Raw genomic sequence first — 19,607 nt, forward strand, 5'->3', positions numbered from 1 at the left:
TCGTAGGAGCCGAGCCGGAGCTGTTTTCAAAGGCAGGCGAGGACATTTTCTCCTGATCGTCTAAATCGCTTATTGCCACTCGAGCAGGGCCGGGCTGTCCGGAGGGCGGGTGGGGGGGGGGGGGTGGTGGGGACAGTGAGGACAGCTTCCCCAGAGGCCCCGCCCAGAGACTTGCTGGGAAGGTCCCTCCAGGACGCATGGCCCTCGACCGGGGGGAACAGCCGAGCCTTTCCTGGCCTTCCAGACTGCAGCGGCCTGCCCCCTGCCTCCCCGACGTGGGGACTGCCTCACACCTGCCCCCTGGCACACCTGCCCTCCTGCACTCACACCCTCGTCCTGCTCTGTCCCTTGCTCGCTCGCTGTTATCCAGCTTAGTGCCTGAGCCGGGACTCGTGGGTGCGCGACAGACCCACTCTGCCCTCGCCCCCCCCCCCCCCCGGGGCACAGACGTGCCGTCTCCACTCTCTTTCTTCCCCTGCGTGTGTGCCCGCCACGTGCTCCTCCCCGTCACCGGGGCTGTGGACCCTCCCTCAAGCAGGTGTGGCGAGCCAGAGAACTTTCCGGAGAAAAGTCCCGAGGAGCAGGCCGCGACCCTTCCCTGCGTGCCTCTTCTCCTCGGCTTCTCTGCAAGCGGTCCGCGTGCCCGGGCCGAAGCAGCGTGGACGTTTGGGCCTGCTGGCCCTGATCAAGCCCCAGGTGTCGGGGGGCTCGCCCTGCTGGGGGTGTGGAGAAGCAGAGCGTGTCTCCCGGGGAGGCCACGGCCCGTGCCACCCGGACCCCACTCGTGGAGCAGGCGCGGGCCCTCGGCCCTGGGGGCCGAGTTCGGCGCCCTGTTTGTCCCCACGTCTCGGATGCCCACGGCCCGTTTGCTGACTTACACGCAAGTTTGCTCTCGTCTGCGCAGCCGGGGCTTGGGAATAACTGAAGGTTGTCGGGCTCGTCAGGGAGAGAGAGCTGCTTAGGCGATGACCTGGCGGGAGTTCAGCAGCGGCAGATGCCGTTCAACAGAAAGGGGGGGCTCGTGTTTATTCTTGGCATCTCTTGAAAATACCCTGAAAAATTTCAAGCGCGGATGAAAAAGGAGAGACGTTAACGCATAGAGGGGGCCCCCGTGCCCGACTCCGACCTTCAGAACCCTGTGCTTTTGGGCCGTACACACTTGATCGGTCCCCGGCCCAGCCTCTGTTTCCTGGAGAATGTGAAACAAATCCCAGATGCGACAACATTTTCCCGTAAATGCCACAGCGTGTGTTTCTATCAGATAGAAGCCCATCAACACACTCAACAAAATGAATAATTCCTAAGTATCATCTCCTACCCAGGCGATGCTCGGTTTTGGCCGGTGGTCTTAGAAAATGTCTCTTTAGTCGTTTGTTCAGACCCAGGCGCAGAGGTCGGGACTGACGGACGGGTCTGGAAGGGCCCCTGTAGCGGCTCGGCGCCTGGGAGGAGCTGGGTCACTGTCCTGGGCCGCCTCCCACCCCGCACTTGACGGGGCTTAGCCTCTTGGTGTCCTTTGAACACGTTCCTTTAGACTCATGTTTCCCATAAACAGGTAGCTAGAGCTAGTTTTAGGTGGAGGAGAGGAGTATTTCCTAGATGAGCCTTGACGTCTTACAAGTCTCTAAGGGGAAAGACCGTGTGTTCCTTTGTCGCGTTCTCCTGATAAATACACATACAGCAACGTTGGACATGCCTCAGGAATTCACGGCATTTAACGCATTAAAGTTTAATTCACATTAATGGGCGGATACAAGCTTTATTGCAGAACTGGGGTGGTTTTCGGTAACTCGCGCGGGGAGGAAAAGAAACACTGCGGCACCTGCTGCTGGAGGCGGAACTCGCCAGGGAGTGCCCGCTGGCTCGCCGTCCGAGGGGTGGGCCGTCCAGGGGGTGCTGGCCTCCCCGGGCTCGGGCACCACCGGGGGCGGGCTGTGCCAGGGCGGGCGGTGCCCAGAGGGCAGGAAGGCGGAGGGGGAGGCCGAGTCCTTTTGGGGCGTGGGTTCAGGTCATGGGGGCCCTGGGGGAATTTGAGTATTTTGCCCACCTGATGAATCACTTCCGTGTCTCTGAGCGGGGACATTTCAGCGTAGCGAGTCCCCTTTTAGAATTTCATTGAACGGGGGGTCCGACTTCCAGGTCACTAATCGTGCAACTCTCTCAGGTTAGGTGCGGGGACTTGCTGGCCTCCCGCTGACGTTGGCACTGAGCCCAGGCCCCCGTGACCCCACACTGACTCTCACGTGTTCCTACCGCGCCCCCCGGAAGATGGGGGCGGGGTTCAGGGGGGCGAGCCGCTCCGGTGGCCCTTCCGTGCAGGCACCTGCTGCGTGCCGTAGGCCAGAAGCTGTGCTGCTCGCGGCCTGGCCTTCCATCCTCACGCAGGCCAGAGACCGGCCGTCCGTCACCAGGCAGGAGAGCCTCCCAAGCTTCGGCCCTCCCTACGAAGGCTCGCCCGTGTCTTGAAAGCTTTCTTCCTGCGTCGAGCTTCATACCGACACGCACAGGAGCACACGTGTCCCTGCGGCAGGGATGCGACTTTTCGCGTTAAGTAGGTTTCTACGTGAACCCAGGGCTTCTCTTGTTCAACGTGAGACCCTGGGCACTCGTACGACTCGGTGCCCCCCAACCTGGGGACAAGCCGCCTTTACCCCCACGGCCCCAGTTTCTCGTCGAGCCGCACGCGCTTCCAGATTTGGAAGGGCAGGAAGGACCCAGATGCCTCCCTCTCGGGCTGCGGCCCTCGTTCGGAACGCAGCGTGTCACGGCCGCTCCGACTCCAGGCCGCCTGGCGGAATGGCCAGCGGGCACCCGGGAGCCAGTGCCCCTCGCCCCCAGAACCCCTGCTCGTCACAGCGCGCGTGGGGCCACGGCAGAGCCGGCGGCAGAGGGCAAGCCAGGATCCGGCCAAGACTCAGACTGGAGCTCACGGGCTTTGTAGGGAGGAGCCCCTTCCTGTGCATACATTCTGGCATGTTCCCTCTTAGATTTGAGCTCACCCCGGATTAGGTGACGGGGAGGGGGACGGGCGAGAGGGAAGGAATACCGTCATTGTTCCTGCTGGAAAGTCTGCTGACTGCTCCCCAGGCCCAGGGTAGGCCCTGAGACACAGGATTCGTTCTCAGCACGTCTTCAGGGCGGCCTGGGAGAAGCGTAGACGGAGCAGCCCGGGGTCTCGCCTTGGGCGCGGGCGGCACGGGCTTGGAGCCAGGCCGGTGGCACTGAAGGCCGTCTCCAGCTCGCAGGGCGAGGTGGCTCAGGTGCGGCTCCGCCCAGCCCTGCCCTCCGCACCGCGCTGCCACCTTCTCCTTCGGGACCCGGGGGCCAGGCTGCCCCTGTGTCTGGTGTTTCCTCGCCGTGTCCCCGGGAGCGCGCCCCTCGTGCTAATCCTGGGAAGTGGACACTACGGGCTGCCCACGGCATTTCAGCAGCACGGGCTCCGCAGAGCGGCCTCGTTTCAGAGAGTGCTGTGTGGACAGGGACAAAAACAGCACCTTACAGTGGGGAGGCTGGCCCGGTGACCGAGGGGACCAGCCCCGGCGACCGGTCATGTTGCTGGTGTGTGATGTCACGTGACGAGGAGAGCATTGGACAAGTCCTAGTGGCGGGCCAGTCCCCAGAGTACCTGACCCCCTCCACACTGTCCCCTCATCCCACGCGAGAGGTCAGAAGAAGCGTCCCAGCGCGGAGGGAGTCCTGTGGGATCCCGGGCTGCGGCTGGGACAGAGAGAGGGCAGCAGGGAGCGCAGGAAACCTGAGCCGCCCCGTCCCCGTCCCCGGGCTTCAGCCCAGGGGAGCTCGGGCCGCCATGCCCACGGGAGATGCTCCCCGCGGGGGAGGCGGCAATGTGACAGCTCCCCGTGCCGTGTGTAATTTTTCTGGAAATCCACAACTGTTCTAAAATAAAAAGCTTGTATAAAAAAATAAAAATGGATGGGGAAATCGGCTGGGACGGAGAGTTGAATTATCACTGCTGTCGCGTACCTCGGACTCTGTGACCGCGAGTCAGAAAGCAGCTGTGCCGCGGCCGCGCCGGGCGCTGGGTCCGCGGTGGGGGGGGGAGAGTGTGCTGCCCGCTCCCGTGGCTTCCCCGCCCGCAGCAGACACCCCTGTGCCGAGCACAGTTCCGGGGGTGCACTTACCCCGATCTTTCACGTTCATGAGAGCATCCCGGCTGTCCCGTCCGCATCGCTGCCGCGAGCCCGTGGGTCCGGGAGGTTGGGGCGCGCGCGGGGCAACCAGGGAGGAAGAAGGGGGAGGTCAGACACGGGACGGGGGTCTTTCTCAGCGTTTCTGTTCGGACGCACCGTCCGTCCCAGCCGAGGATAAGGCAAGAAAGAGAAATAAAAGGGAAGACAGACCGTCGCCGTCATGGGCAACGTGATCCCGCACGGGGAAAATCCAGAATAACATCAGGGAGCGGATGACAGCGAATGTGAGTCTCGCAAGATGCTGGGACACAAAACCAGCGTGTGGCCAGCGATGGCGTTTCTGTGTCCCAGCAAGCAGAAGCTGTCTAGAATGTTGTGCTCAAAATACCAAATACCTAGGCATAAACCCAAAGTGCTCTGATCACGCTGGGCTCAAAATTCTAAAACACCTTTGAGAGGAATGAGATGAAGTCACAGTCCCTGTTCACGGATGGGAGGTGCAGTCCGGCCAGTTAGTTCGCTCCCTCCCTTTCTCCCCTCCCTGCCCCTCCCCTTCCCTCTCCTTTCCCCCCTCCCCCCTACTGTTTTCCCCTCCCCTCCCCTCGTCTCTTTCTTTTCTTTTTGTCTTTCTGTCTTTTGGAACTTGACAAGCTGAGTCTAGGATTTATGTGGTAAAGAACCCATATCACCCAGGATCGTTCTGAAGAAGAAAGTAGGGATTCTTGCCTTGCTGGGTATTAAGGATTATTGTAAAATGGCAGTATGATTATTGGCACAGGTATAAACACATCGGCCAGTGGGGCGGAGGATTGGCGGAGCTGGGGTGCCAGCCAGCAGCCGAAGTGTGATGAGGCACTTGGCTTTCCATTGAAAACTCACTCACACACACACACACACACACACACACACACACCCCAGAGAACCCTCACCTTCCTCAGGACAAAAACCAAGAGCAGAGAGAGAGGAGAGACCCACCTGAAAGGCAAGGCCGCGGGACCGGCAGGAGCCGGTTCCGGGGAGCGTCTCTGCCGCCTCCAGCTCCGGAGGACCGTCCTAAACCTGCCCCAGAAAGCATAAGCTTTGACAGGATCGACAGATGTGACCTTAAAGACAGACGGTCTCTGAGCTGATGTCTGCAGCCGGCAGATCCCAGAGGATTCGCCGTCAGGGTTTGTACAGAATTCCCCGGAATCAGGAAAAAAGACAAAACCCGGTTGTTTAGAACAGAGCAGAGGACTTGAATCCTGAACAGCTCAGGGTCAGAGGCCCTCAGGGAAGGGCAGGTGTAACCTTAACGAGACACCTCTCCTCCCCACCAAGCAGGACAGTAGTGTGCAGGGGGGACGGGGGTTCTCTCCTCTCCCCTGCCCTCCCCTTCTCTTCCTTCCCCTGCCCTCCTCTCTCTCCTCCTTTCCCCTCCCCTCCCCTTCTCTCCCCTGCCCTGCCCTCCTCTCCCCTCCTCTCTTTCCTCCTGTCCTCTCCCTTGCCCTCTTCTGTCTCCCCTTCCTCTCCCTTCCCCTCCCTTCCCTGCCCTTCCTCTTTTCTGCCCTCCCCGCCTGACTCCAGCCCTCACCCCTCCTCCCCATCTCTCATTAGGTAACCTGTGTGTGGATTTCTCGTGTACTGTGTTTATTGGTCCGAGAAACATAAGTTTTTGTGCAGACCCCTTTTAAGTCTATCAGGAAGGGGCTGAACCTTTTTCTTAGTGTCTGAGTTTGTTTTTCTGTCTGTTTTTTTTCTTGTTGTCCTGTAGATGATGTGGGACTTGTCACAGAAATTGCCTCAGCGTCCACACTGTGCAGGTGTGGGCCGGCCAGGCTCTTCGGGGTGAGGCGGTGGGGGGCCCCGCTGTCCCAGGGCCGCAGCTGCACAGGCCTCCGCCGGGGTCTTACGGCCTGTGGCCGTGGCCGCGGCCGGTGGCCTGGGTCCTGCCCAGTGTGTGGCTCTGGTACCTGCCTGACCTTCCTTGTGGGTTCCCCGGGAGGCCCTGTGAGCTCAGGGGGAAGAAGGATACGAAAGTGCATGTGGTCAGAATTCACACCCCCCCTCACCGTGCAGGCCCCGGGTCCATGGCCCTAGACCACAGAACAGGAGCGTCCTTGCCACACAGCCACGTTTCCCGGCACGCCCACTCGTCCAGACATGCCATCGACGTCTTGCTGGCGACTCTGGGGGACGTACCCCAGTCTGGTGTCCAGACATTTTGGGGATGGGCCGAGTCAGCGAAGCCCTACTTGAACTTAGCACTCAGGGGCGATACTTGGGGATGCACTAAGGACCACGCATCTTTGAACTTGCGCTCTGAATCGAGCGCGTTGAGATTGACGCCCCTTCTCCCTTGAGCGTGGACATAAGTGACGTGTTGTTATGCACCGTTTGTGCATTTGGCTTTGGCGTAATCAGACCTCTGGGGCTCGGGGCAGACATGAACGGCTCAGGACTGCACTCGAGAGGAGGTGATCCCATAAGCTGGGGCGCTGGCCCGGCACGGCCACTAGCCGGTCCCAGGATCCGCAGTTTCCTCATCTGTCAACTGGCTTCTCGGTTTCTAAACTCTTTCTGGTTCTAGAGCCTTGGCTCAGATGGAAGTTGAAGGCGGACTTGGGGAGGTGACTCTGGGGGTCCGTTCTGGGGGACGGGATTACAAGGTGGGGGCTTCCTGCGAACCTGGTTGAGAGCCCTGAGTGGGATGGTTTTCCAAGCACCGTGCTCCTGACCCTTGTCCCTGGGAAGCTACAGCTAGAGTAGGATTTTCAAAAGGGCCTTCTGGTGTCTCTGAAAGTATTTACAGTGGGATCCAAAGTTTTAAAAAATATATAGTATATGAATTTCTTATTGTTTTCTGGAATGTGTGAGTAGGGGAGAAGGGGGGTGGGGGGGGAAGGAGAGGGAGGGAGAGAGAGAGGGAGAGGGAGGGAGAGAGGGAGGGAGAGAGAGGGGGGGAGGGAGAGGGAGGGGGGGAGGGAGGGAGAGAGGGAGAGAGAGGAAGAGAGAGAGGGAGAGAGAGGGAGAGAGAGGGAGGGAGAGAGAAGCTCACGTAGGCTCCGCACCCAGCACGGAGCCCGGCGCAGGGCTCGATACCGCCACCGTGAGATCACAACCTGAGCCAAAAGTCAAGATTTGGACACTTACCCAACTGAACCACCCAGGTGCCCCCAGAATTTTGTATTTTTGAAAGTGAAAAATTTTGTTCGTAAACAAAATACATTTCACCTATGTATTTTCAGGAAGAAAGGTTCCAGAGTGCTTTTCTGTCACCATCTCACGGTCTCTCTCAACGTGGCAGCCAGGGAGCTCACGTGGCAGGCGGCAGGCCTATGGCTCAGCACTCGGGCTGGCGAGGGGTCCCGGGCTTTGAGAAAAGGCCCTCGTGCAGGTGTTCGGTGTGACACGGGCTGTCGGTCCCCCCGCCTCAGGGAGCCACGCACTGTCTTAGCCCCGAATGCGCCTGGCGTCTTCTTGTAGCCACGCAGACGCGCTGCCAAGTTGGGGAAGGGTTGCCAGTTGAGGGGAGGCGTCCCAGATGCCCTGTGGTGGCTTCTCCCCGTGGCCCGGGGTGGGGTCTGGTGGTGGCTTGTTCCTGTGTGCGCCTGCCCCTTGAAGGCCTCACGCCCTTCCCTCAGTCGGGGTGGGGGGTCTTCAGATCTCAGGAGCGCACATCTGGAGCTCCTCCGAGGACTTCTGTCCTTGGACTTGGAACGTGTTCCGAGACACGCGCGGGTCGGCTGACGCAGAACGGGACGGCCGTGCGAGGCGTTACCCGCTGGAGGTAAAGAGCGAAGCGTTAGTACCGCGGCTGATCCGATGTCCTCCGTCTGGTCGTGATTGGAAGGTCTGCCTGAGGGAGCTCACGGCTGCTCTGTGAGACTAGCACTTTCTCCTCCAGGCAGTCGCGAGAGTGACGCCACGTCATGTCTGTCATGACGCGCCTGTCACCGCAGCCCGCTGTGCACCACTTGTCAGGAGCTAATTTTAAACCCAAAGTGTGATTCCTGGAAGTTTTGCCAGAGTTTTCTGGCTCTTCTGCCCGGGAGGAGATGGGGAGTCTCAGGGAGCGCAAGAGCGGCGGCTCCGGGTTTAGGGTGGTGGCCGGAGGCCAGCTCCGTCTCCGCGCCCAGCCTGGGGAGCGAGAGACGGTTCCCGACTACGGGCCCAAGGTGGGTTCAAGAAAATGATTCCTTAAGCTGTGAGTAGCCGGCCGGGCATCTTTCCGAAAGCGTGTCTGGGCGTGTTGGTGACCTCGGGCGTCCCCCCGCAGCACGCCGCACAGCTGCTCTCGGCCGGGCCCCCCACCCCCGCCAGGGCCGCGTTTCTGCTGTCGCCCCGGCCACCTGTCAGCATCTGGGAAGAGGGCGAGCGGTTCTCCCGTTTCCATCATCTCCGGGCTCCCAGTCTCTGCAGAAAAGCTGTGCTGATGAGCACAAGTAGGTGGAACGTGGCTGGAAACCGAAGTGAACCGGGACGGCCGAGCTGGGTAGATGCCCTCAGGCCAGAAGCTGTCGCCCGCCCTGTCGCAGTCGGGACGACTCTGGCGTCCTCCAAGGGGGCTCTCGGTTTCTGATGCGGCAAATAAAAAGAACCTGCGATGGAATTAAAACTGTCCTCCTGTAAAAACACGAAGGACGCTTGCCTTTCCATTGTCTGCGAGGAGCGTCCTCGCAGACTCTGAGTGTAAAGCATTTTCGTGGAAACGCGCGCAGTTTCTGAAACCAAATGCTTTCTCTGTCCTCCAGATGGACTTTCTGGCCGAGACCAGCCTGTGGAACTGCTAAACCCTGCCCGCGTGAACCACATGCCCAGCACGGGTAAGTCGGCACGCCCCGCCTGGTGGGCACGGGCTCATCCGGGGGGCGTTCGGGGTCTCCACCCACGGGGGGTGTGGGGGGGCAGGTGGGCCATCAGATCCGTGGACTCCTGTGCTCTTTTCCGGGGGTGAAATAGGCCACCCGTTGTGGAAGTGGATTGGGCGTTGCCTTGAGGTTATTTCAGTGGCCAAGGAGTGAATCTTTTCCGTCTTGAGCTCCGAAGGGCGTGTTCTTCCCAGAGGGGCCACCTGCTTCTCTTAGGCGTGACCCCGGCCCCCGTCCGTAGGAGGGCCCCCGGGAAAGAGTTCTGAGCCCAGGCCAGGGCCAGAAGTCCCCCGCCCGGCATGGCCGGGCTGCTGGCCGCCACAGGACCACGGGCAAGTCCCGCCTCACCCACGGCCTGGGCTTCTCATTGCTTTAGCCGTTCAGTGACAAGGTCTCCCAGTCATCTTGTCCTTCTTTCATCAACTAAAGAACGTCAGCCGTGATCGGGAGTCTTTGATTCCGTGTATGAGATTTCCAAATATCACGCCTTAAGCAGCGTTAAGCAGCGTTTTCCGAATCTAGATGGCCGTGGAAACATTTTTTCCGGTCTTTTGCTTTCTGTGAAACACCTGCCCCCCCATCCGGTGTCCTCCAGGATTTCAGCTCACAGCCCGGGCGCCTTCGGGTCCCCCTCACAGGCCGCTCGGCCGTCCCTCCTCGGGGCCCGGGGTGTGAGTTGGCCGCAGACCCCCGGGCCGGCGTGTCGAGGCCAGCGCCGCCGGACCCTTGCCTTCGCCGAGGCCTGTGTCTCGGTGGTCCCCGGCCTTCGTGGGCGCCACCCCGCCCGCTCCCTCCGTGGGCAGCGCCGGCGGACCCCTGCCTCTGCCCCGGCCCCCGTCGGGCCCGCCCACCGCCTCGCCGTCCCCCGTGCCCTTGAACGAGGCTGGAGGTGCCGGAGGAGAGCCGTCCCTGCCTCTCCTTGGCGTTTCCCCAAACACAGCATCGTGTTGCTTCTCCGTGGTGCTCCTGGACGGTGCTCGGGCGCTCCGTGCCCCTGGGGCCGCTCACGGCCCGCTGCAGCTTCTGCTTCTTCCCCCCCCTTCACTTGTGACCCCGCACGGAGGGGGGGGCAGGGGGGCTCCACGGTAGCACAGGAGGTGCCCCAGTTTTGGTCCGTGTGGAGCAAACCGTGCTGGTTGCGACTTGCTCTTCAGCTCCTTCTGCCGGTGTTACTCCTGTTTAAACGCGAGTCCCCGTGTGGCCGGGCATGTTGAGACTGGCTCCTAGAGCCCACCCAGGGGTGGGACAGACGAGACTCTGCAGATGGCCCGACGCATTGAAAGGGGGTAGGTACGTGTCGCTTCCGCGTGAGCCACAAAGAGGTGGGCTGCAAATGGATTTTCTGGCTCGGTGAGAACACGCTGCCTGTTGAGACCCGGCTTGGGACTCGGCTTAGTGTCAGACGGCCCGTGGGCTTCGCCTTTGGGCTGAGGGGCCCCGGGATCCCACCGACCCCTCGGCTGTGGCCTGAGGCCGGTTGCTGAGTTTCTGTTTTGTTTTGTTTGCTCATCTCTTAGACGGGGATACTAATGCCTTCTCCGCAGGATTGTCAGAAGGATCGAATGTACGGGTCTGATTTTTAGTAGTTTCTGGACATGTCACCTCTTCGCGTCCCGTTGACAGACACGGAAGACCGTGTGTGGCGTAGCTGGGACAGAGCCGGTCCCGGGTCCCAGGAATGTCCCCCTGGGCCCTTCCCCCTCCTCCCCTCCTTTGCGGGGAACCACCTACCTCGAGGAGCACGCCCTGGGAGTGTGCCCCCAGGGAACCGAAGCAAGTCCTCTCGCCTCCTGGGAGCCAGATCCCCGCGGGCCGAGTCGGATACCGCTGCGTTTTCTGGTGCTCTTGCTTTTTGTGTGTGTGTCACCGGTGGTGAGTGCTTGCAGTGGGGGAGCCGTGCCCGTGGGGCGCCAGCGAGGAAGGGGGCGCGTGCACGCCGTGCCAGGGGTGTGACGTCGGCCGTGAGGCTTGCACGCGAGGCGCCGCAGGAGCCGCCGTAGTGAGGGGGCGGGGCCTTCCTCACGGGTCCACGCGCCCGGCCGGGCCAGCCCACAGTCAAGTACGTCGCACCAAAAATGTTGATTCAGGTTAATGAAGGATTTGAAACTTGATACGAAAACTTCCTTCACAGCCACACGGCGATGATGCGGGAGTAGCAACGATGTTCTCTGTACTTCTCTGTCCATCCCGGTCTGCCTTGGTGGGTTCTCTGGCAGTCGAGTTTAACTTCGGCCCTCTTTCGACACGTGGCAGTGTGGACGCAAGCCGATCCGTGACACGGTTTGCAGGAATGACTGCGGCGTCCACCTGGGGAGCCGGCTCCTTGAAGCAGTAGCTTGCGCACCGAGTAGGAAAGGGCTCGGGTGGCCTCCCCCACCGTTGACCTGCGCGCACCTCCCCGCTCTTCCGGGTTGTGAACGATGGTGACCTCAACGCAGGCTTCTTCCGATAATGGTTCTCTTTAAATAGTCCTTACAAAGACGGACTTCAAATAGAAAAGCACTATTCCCGTCTTTTGTGTGCCCTCTTGAATCGAGACCTGAGGTAATTCTTAAAAAGAATAATGTCTCATGGAAGAAAAGTCTGTATCGTAGAAGGAAAAGGCCAAAATTCTAGTCAGTTGGGGTTACTTCTGATTTCTTAACCTCCCCTGCCCTGTAACTTCTCATAGGTAAACAAGCCTTTCCTTCTGCTTTTCCTTGTTTTAAAATTTGTAATTGCAGGGGCACCTGAGTAGCTCAGTCGGTGAAGCATCTGACTCGTGACTTCGGCTCAGGTCATGATCTCAGGGTTCGTGAGTTTGAGCCCCACGTCGGGGTCTGTGATGACACTTCGGGGCCTGCTTGGGATTCTCTCTCCCTCCCTCTCTCTCTCTGCTTGGGTTCTAGTGCCCTTGGAAGACGTTTAAGTCACTCATTTCTGAATCGTCGTAACTGTTTCGAAGTTACGAGCTTCTCCCTCTGATTATAAAAGCGACGTCTATTAGGGGAGAGACACGGGGTGCCAGACGTGCTGAGTGCTGGCTCCCAGAACTGGGAGGGGGCTCACTCGGGTGCTACCCGGTGTGGACGCTCAGCAGCCCTGACGGAGGGAACGGGGTCGAGGGGAGGCCTCGGTCGTCCAGGAGCAGAGTGGAGGAAGTGAGACCGGAGTGGGAGCAGGACACATATTTGAAGCACACCGCAGTTAACCGACGGCGCGCACGGGGCTGTCCACCAGGCGTGTGTGCCCGTCACGGCATCCACGCGCCCTCGCTGGGCACCCGGCACGCGAGTTACGGGGCAGGACCCCCGTGTTCCGGTGCCGCTGGAGAAGAGCGCCTCAGACGAGGTCGTGGCCCCCGAGCTTACGGATGTGCGCTGCAGGCCCCCGAAGGTTCCGCAGCTACGGGATACAGGCACCGTCGCCCGCGATACACGCGCCCTTAAAGTGCGCACGTGGGTCAGCTGGGGAGGCTCCTTAGGAAGGCGGTACGACAAAGGTGAAATTTAATTTTTCGAAGGAAATTCCGGCCTCTTGAAGAAACTACAGAAACTCCCGAGAACTTACCCAAATGAAGACAAAAAGCGAGGGCTAGCTTTAAACATGGATCCCCACGCCGTGAAGGGTGTTTGACCAGCACGCTGTCGAAGCGGCGACGGAATTTCTTACACACGTCTTGGAGTTTGGAGCAGGAGCCGCCTGGGCTGGCGCGAAGCTTCTGGTGCCTCGCAGGCATGTTGGTTGTGCCGTTTGGTTTCCGTGAGAGGAAACGCATCTCGTGAGGCAAGTGCAGACGTGAGACCTATGTGACCCCGTGCGACCCGGGGAAAGCGCCAGAAAAGCTCCCTATTGGCACCTGAGCTGATTAGTTACTTTAACCAGTAGATCCCCTGGGAACAAAGCCCGTGTGGTAATACTTCTCACGTGATGCTCCTTCGTGTGTGTGTGTGTGTGTGTGTGTGTGTGTGTGTGTGTGTGTGTGTGTAATGTGAGGACGGGGTGCGGTGGAGGACTGGGCTGCCTTGTGTGGCTCCTGCTGGGTGCCAGGTGGGGTCGGGGATTGTGCTCATTGATCTCCTGGTTCTGGCGTCATCGTGACCCTGGACGACCCTGGGGCCGGAGGCAGTGCCCCCCGGGACGCGCTCCATCGTGGCCGAAGACGGGCCGCCCCCCGCCGCAGGTGGGCCCGCGCAGGGGCGCGTGGGGCATATAGCACGCATCTGCCCCGCTGTCCCAGGGGCCTGCCGCGCTCCTCCTGCTTGCTTGTCTGCTCTCAACTTGGGAGGAAAAATGAAACCCAGAACATAAAGATGCCGAGGTCAAGTTCTGCAGTTTGAAAATTTGAGGAGAAGAGTCCCAGTTTGATTTGTTCAGTCTAAGCAAATGCGGAGAGTTTTCCCGCTTCCCTCCCCGCACAGGCTCACCCGAGAGCCCCTGTGAGCGGCCCTCACTTAGCCCGGACTGAGGAGCCTGGGGCCCACGGAAGCCGGAAACCTGAGTGTCACTGGGAGTATCCAGGGAGGCCGCACAGCTGTACATGTGGCGGGCACCGTGAGCTGTCTGGAGGTGCCGTGGGTGACTTTAGGGGAGCAGGTGAATCCACGGCCGGGAGCAGTTCCGGGCAGAAGGGTGCCGTGCCGGGGTGTCCTGCTGGGTCGCTGCCTCCTTCCCCGGGCGTGGCGCAGAGGAGTCCTCAAGGTGTGCTTTTCCCATCGCGGTTGAAGTTCATCTCCAGTCCCGACTGTGAAGAGGCATCGCTTCCAAGGCCTGCCCGTCCCCAGCCTCCCGCTCCGGTCCTTTCTGGGCTCCCAGCCCGTCCCCCTGGGAGCGGTCAGTGCAGCCTGGCTTCTCCATGCCGGTTGCTTCTCCCACTCCCTCCCACCGGGCCTGTGCCTCCCGCGGGCAGTCCGCGTGCAGGGGCGCGCCGCCGTGCCAGGAACAGCATCTCCCACGGCACAAGCACGGCGTCTGTCCGGTGTGCTCCCTTCCCTGCCCCACTCCCGTGCTCCCACTTGGACTCCGGATTGAAGGAAGCGAGTGCAGGGTCGGGCCTGGCAGCCCAGCAGCTCAGGGGGTCTGCGTGGCCTCGAGCAGACGCGTCCTCTGATGTCACGTGACCACTCGGCCTGGCGGAGGCACCGGGGACCGGGAAGCATGGCGGGCGACTCTGGCACAGCGTGGGGCACACGGGAGGGAGCCTCGTGCGGCTCTCTGCCGTCTTCTGTTTCGTCTCCTCCCGTCTGCTGGTACCCAGGCTCTCGGCTCCGCTCGGGGGTGACCACCTCCCTCCGCCAGCCCAGAAGCCTTTGTGATCGCACCCCTGGGACCTCTGTTTAAAATGAAGCAAAACCAGCCCGTGCCGGGGACCTAACGTGAAAACGCTTTGGGTTACGTCGCGAACGTCTCCCGTGAGGGTTCAAGGCTGCGTGGGCTTTTCCTCTAACTCTGTCGTAGAAGGTTCCGGCCACGCCTGAGGAGGTCCCAGACCTCCTCAGTGTTTAGCGCGTGTCTCTCTGGGACGCCGGGCCTGGCGACTGGGTCTGGGCCCCCAGAGGGGGACTCCTGTCGCCACCCGTCACCTGGCAGGCCCCGGCCTCCTTGCCCTCTGCCGTGCAGGTGCACCCGGGGGCCCGAGTCCTGTTCACCAGAACTTCAGAAGCGGAATCTGAAGTGGAGGGCGTGGCTGCTGACCTGCAGGGACAAGGGCGACCGAGGCTGCTTGGGGACGCGGACCACGGCACGGCCACTTCCTACCAGACGCCTCCCAAGTTACCAGCAGGCCCTGCTGCTTTTCTCGGGAGTCTGACGAGTTCACTTTGGAGTGCGATTCACACAAGAGAGAGTGGATTCTTTCCCGCGGACAGTCCTCCATGGGGTAAAGCTTGGGGTATCGTGCTTTGGTGCTCCAGGACAGTGTTTCCAGAGAAAAGACAGGCCTCCCTCTCGGGCGTCTGCTTTTCCGTCCTGTTAACCTAGCCCCTCTGCCCCCGCAGTCCCGACCTCGCTCATGGACACTGGCCTCCCTACGTGACGGAGCACCGGGCCCTGCCCCAAGGCCCTGGGAGCTGAGCAGGATAGGAGCCCGCAGCCCGGCCTCCCCAGGTCCCAGAGCTGTGGGCACATCCAGGGGTCGTGCTGATCGGATTCTCCGGGCTTGTCACAGGACGGGGCACACAGGGCCTGCCCTTCAGGCTCCCGACCCACAGGAGAGAGGGAGCAGGCAGCAGGCACCGCGCGCTTTCCGTCACTCACCCCCGGCCGCTTCTTCGTGTCTCTTTTCCTTGTCTCCTACCCTGTCTCCTTCTGCCCTGTGCCTCCCTGTGTGTGCCCTCGCCCCTCCCCACACCAGGGCTCTCGGCGATACGTGTGTGAATGGCCGCCAACTCTGGAGAGAGGGACGTGGCCCTGAGGGGCTGGGGGCCGAGCATGTCACACCGGGGCGTGACACCGGGCCGACGACGGCCGCCTCCTGGCATGCTGCTGTCCTCCTGGATGGAGCCTGCCACGGGGCTGAGGCAGCCCGGGGCAGGAGGGCTGCCCTGCGCGCTCACCCACGGCCCTGGGGCCTCACGTGAGCGGAGGTGACCAGCACAGCTATGACGTGACATTTGCCCTCAGAGTGACGATGTGATCTACTGTCTGGCTTGTGCACTCGGGCTTTGCAAACCATTTCCCCCCCGAACACTGAGGCATGGTCCCCCTACCTTCCCAAGCCTTGCCCTCCGTCCCCACGGCCGCCCGGATGGCGTGTCCGTCCTTCTGTCTAGGACACTGTCTCCTTCTGCATTGCGCCCTCCCCTCCCCCCAGGGTCCTGTTGTCCTGTTTGGGTTCTGCCTTGCATGATGACGGTTTTCCTGACCGTCTGGCGACCCCACTGTCTGCTCATCTTTGGGGAAGGCCCCCCGAAGGCTGGGGGCCCTTCAGGGTGTGGGTGGTGCCGGCGGCTGGGGGCCCCCCTAGCCTCACTGGGACGGTGCGGACCCGGGCCGCCCACATCCTGGGTCATCAGCCATTTCCACGCTCTCAAGCCCGGTCAATCTGGGACCTTCGCCCTCTCCGGGAAGGGAGCCTCCAGGCTCCTCCAGCTCTGTGGGGTTGGCACGAGTGCTCCCAGGAGGCAAGCAGGAGTGCTCCCGGGGTAGGTGCTCCATCTCCTGGGCTGTGGGTTCTGGGGCCACAGCGGCTGAGTCCCGGGAGGCTTTGTGGCTAAACGCAGACCCTCCTTTCCCCGCCACCGTAGAGTAGGATGGGGTTTCTTGGGTCTGATAAGGCAGGTACCTGTTATTCACCCATGTTCTTTCTGGGTTTTTGTTTTTTTTTTTAATTTTTAAGGTTTAAGTTAAATTTTTTAAATTTAGTATTTAATTATTTAACTTTATTAATTTAATTTTTAATTAATTTTTAAAGTTTATTTTGAGAGAGACAGAGACAGCACAGGCAGGAGAGGGGCAGAGAGAGACGAGAGAGAACGAATCCCAAGTAAGCTTCACGCTCAGTGCAGAGCCCGACGCGGGGGTCGATCCCACGAGCCACGAGACCGTGACCTGAGCCGAAACCAAGGAGTGGTTTGCTCGGCTAACTGAGCCAGCCAGGCGCCCCTCACCCATGTTCTTTCTGACTTGGGGAACTGTGTTCTCTCTCCTGTTTGCATTTTGTCTGTATTTGTGTGGGTGATTTTTTTTTTAAAGCACTCCGTACTGTTTTAGTGGGATCTCGGGGGAGCAGGGAGCGTCCCCAGTGGTGTTCAGTGTGACGGTGTTCGGTCTGCCGTTCCTAACCAGAAGTGCCCCCTCGTGCGTCTCCGGTGCTGCTCCAGGCCTGGCCACCCCTCTCCCGGCCGGGCTCTGTCGGTGTCCCCCGCACTTGAGGGAGCAACTAACGGCCTTTCCTGTCCTGGGTGGAGGGGAGATTTCTTGGGCTGTCGATATTTAACATGAGCTGTTCCCGCCCCTGAAATTCTGTGTGCTGCTGTCGCCGTAGATCTCCACGCAGAGTCACCACGAGCTTGCCGTGTGGCCTGCGGAAGGGAACGGAAGCCGGAAGAAAGCCAGCGTTTCCTGGTTGTGGCACTGGGGGGGACTTGGGCATCTGAGAGATGTCGCTCTGGGCCCAAAGCTGGCCTCACGTCCACACAAGCCCGGGTGTGGTGGCGGCACAGGGACCCCAAGACCCGGGTTGCTACAGGAAGCGGAGAGCCGCCCCTTCGTGTCCTCACAGGACGTTTGACAGTGATTATTAGGTGAAAGGAAGGGTTTTTCTAGTGCTGGCTTCCCTGTTGCTTGTGAGCACAAGTGTCCCCAGTCGCAGGTGTGTGCCCAGGACTGACCGATGTGTCCAACATCGGTATCTCTGGTCTTACCAGCTTTGTGTCCTGCACGTCAGGGCAACGCAGTGGGAGAGGGACGTGCCCAGAATGTCCGTGGACCCTCCTTCACGGGCGTCGTCCGGTGCCTTCAGCCAGGGTCAGGGACGTGGCCGCGTCAGCCTTGCCCGCCTGCTGTGGTTGCCGTCTGATCGAGACGGGACTTACCGTCCAGTGATCACGTGTACTGTGCGTGCTGGTCACACCGCATCCACCCGCTTTGGAGAAGGCCCGTTTCCGGAGTCTCCCGGCAGCCAGCACCTGCCCCGGGTGCCCGAGACCCAAACCCAGACCCTTCTCGACTCCAGGCCCAGGGGAGCGGGCAGGTGCCGCCGGGGCGGGACCACGCAGGGGCCCGGTGTCCGTGTGGCTGCCCTTCTCCAGCTCTCCCAGCGGACCCCACTCCTGGGCACCTCTGCAGGTGGCGGAAAAGCCTCGACGCCTCCCTGAGGAGCATGGGGACGTGCAGGTGGGCTGGTGGTGGAGCCCAGCACACTGTCGTGTCGTGTCGGCTTTGTGTCTTTATTCTCCCTCAAGTCCCGCCTCTGCCCGGGGACCCTGGTCCACAGTTATTTCCTGTTGTGTTAATTCTGCTCTTATCTCTCTTTGCTTTTTTTTGGGGGGGGGGGGCGGGGTTGTTACCCTTAGGTTGGACATTTGGCATTAAGTTTTAACCTTTCTTCCCTGTGATGTGGGACATCCCTAAGCCTGTGCATTTTGTCGAGGTTTGAGAGCTGTGTTCTCGGTCCAGTTCTGGGCGCTGATATGCGAAATGCTATGCTGGGCGGCACCGAGTTGTGTTAGAAGTAGAAGGAAGGCGGTGGGAAAAGCAGTGAAGGGCAGATGGCATTCTCGTGGCACGGGGTCTACAACGTTAAAGAACGTGGCCAAGGAAGGCCTCATTGCACAGGCCCTGGGCTCCCCCACTCATGTGCTCGTTCCTAGTGATCGGTCCTAGCGTCCTAGTGACACTGCCCTTCACACTCAGGACACGTGTATTTGTGGCCGAAACAAACAGCCGTCCTGTTTGCAGAGCTCAGGTTGTACTGGGGGAGAGGACAGCCACCACACGCGGGATGCAGGGCAGGGGCAGGAGTGGAGATGTGGAACCTTCCGTACAGGGCAGTAGGCCTGGTGGACGTGACGTGGGGATAGCAGACTCCCCCGGCAGGAGGAGCAGGTCAGGACTTGCCGGTGGGGAGAGAGGCCGGTGCAGAGGCCGGAGGGGAGTGCGTGGGGCCCTCGAGGAGGCAGGAGAGGAGGAGCGTGGTCCGCAAGAGTTGAGGGCAGGGGGCTGTCACAGACCGCCGGGGACTTGCGGCCACCCTGCCAGCCAGGGTTTTGCCCGTGAGTGAGTGAGTGAGTGGAGAGCTCTCGGAGGTTCTGAGCAGAGGAGGGACACCCCTCACCTGATGCTACGGACCGTGAGGGTGGTGGCCGCAGGGGGCAGGGCGAGGGACGGGGAGCCTGGCCCCAGCAGGGCAGAGACAGCAGGCATGATGACCATGGCTCAGATTCTAGAAATACTAGAAGTAGACAGCATTAACTGGAGGTGTAGGCATGCCGTGAGGGAAGTAGAAGAGGCCCGAATGACCGCAGGGTTTGGACATTGAGCATGTGGACCGTGGAGTTGCCGTGGATTTCGGTGGGGACGTGGACGAAGTTGCCCTCGGGGGGCAGAAGAGGTCTGGTCCTGGATTGCTGAAGAGTCGTGCCCCATTGGGGATGTTGAGAGCCCCAGCATGGGGGGAGCTGAGGCCCAGGCCCTGACGCTGGGACTCGGCCTACGGAGGGCATGGAATTGAACCCTCCCACGGGAGCGGATCTCCAGGCAGTGTCTGTAAAGTGGACATTGTTTATACTTCTTTAATAGACGGTGTTGCTTAGAGTTACCGGTGCGTTTTCTACCAGGTCATACTTGGTGGGGTGTCCCTGCTCCTCAGGGGCTCGTGTCTTGTGCTGAGAGCCCATGTGTGTCCGCACGGGAGACCAGACTTGCTCACAGCCTCGAGTAGGACTCCTGGGCTCCAGGACAGCCGATCGCTGACCGTTGGTTGTGGCAATAATGGCGGCAGTGACAACAGAGGGGCGCTGTCCCTGCCTGTCCCCCTTCAATCACGTGGGCACCTCAAGCTGCTGGGACTTTAATTCCCCCCACGCGGACGGCAAACAGCTACCAATCGGAACCCAGGTTACACGCACGGCAAGGAGCCGAATGTCTAACACACACATCCAGGTGTCTCTTCCAGACGTTCACGTGT

General features: G+C 60.7%; 1 protein-coding gene across 4 annotated transcripts in view; it reads left to right on the forward strand.

Annotated features, from left to right (window-relative positions):
- HDAC4 (histone deacetylase 4) overlaps positions 1-19,607 on the forward strand; it is a 250,211-nt gene that overhangs the window by 95,194 nt on the left and 135,410 nt on the right. For all 4 annotated transcript variants that reach the window (XM_047085760.1, XM_047085761.1, XM_047085762.1 and 1 more), the window contains exon 2: positions 8,885-8,956. In XM_047085760.1, the coding sequence (XP_046941716.1) occupies positions 8,885-8,956 (72 nt within the window). The remainder of the gene's footprint in view (positions 1-8,884; positions 8,957-19,607) is intronic.

The sequence above is a fragment of the Lynx rufus genome, unplaced genomic scaffold (assembly GCF_022079265.1).
Source record: "Lynx rufus isolate CCGP_SWC_20201006 ecotype Redwood Valley unplaced genomic scaffold, mLynRuf1.p SCAF_2, whole genome shotgun sequence".
Lineage (NCBI taxonomy): Eukaryota > Metazoa > Chordata > Mammalia > Carnivora > Felidae > Lynx > Lynx rufus.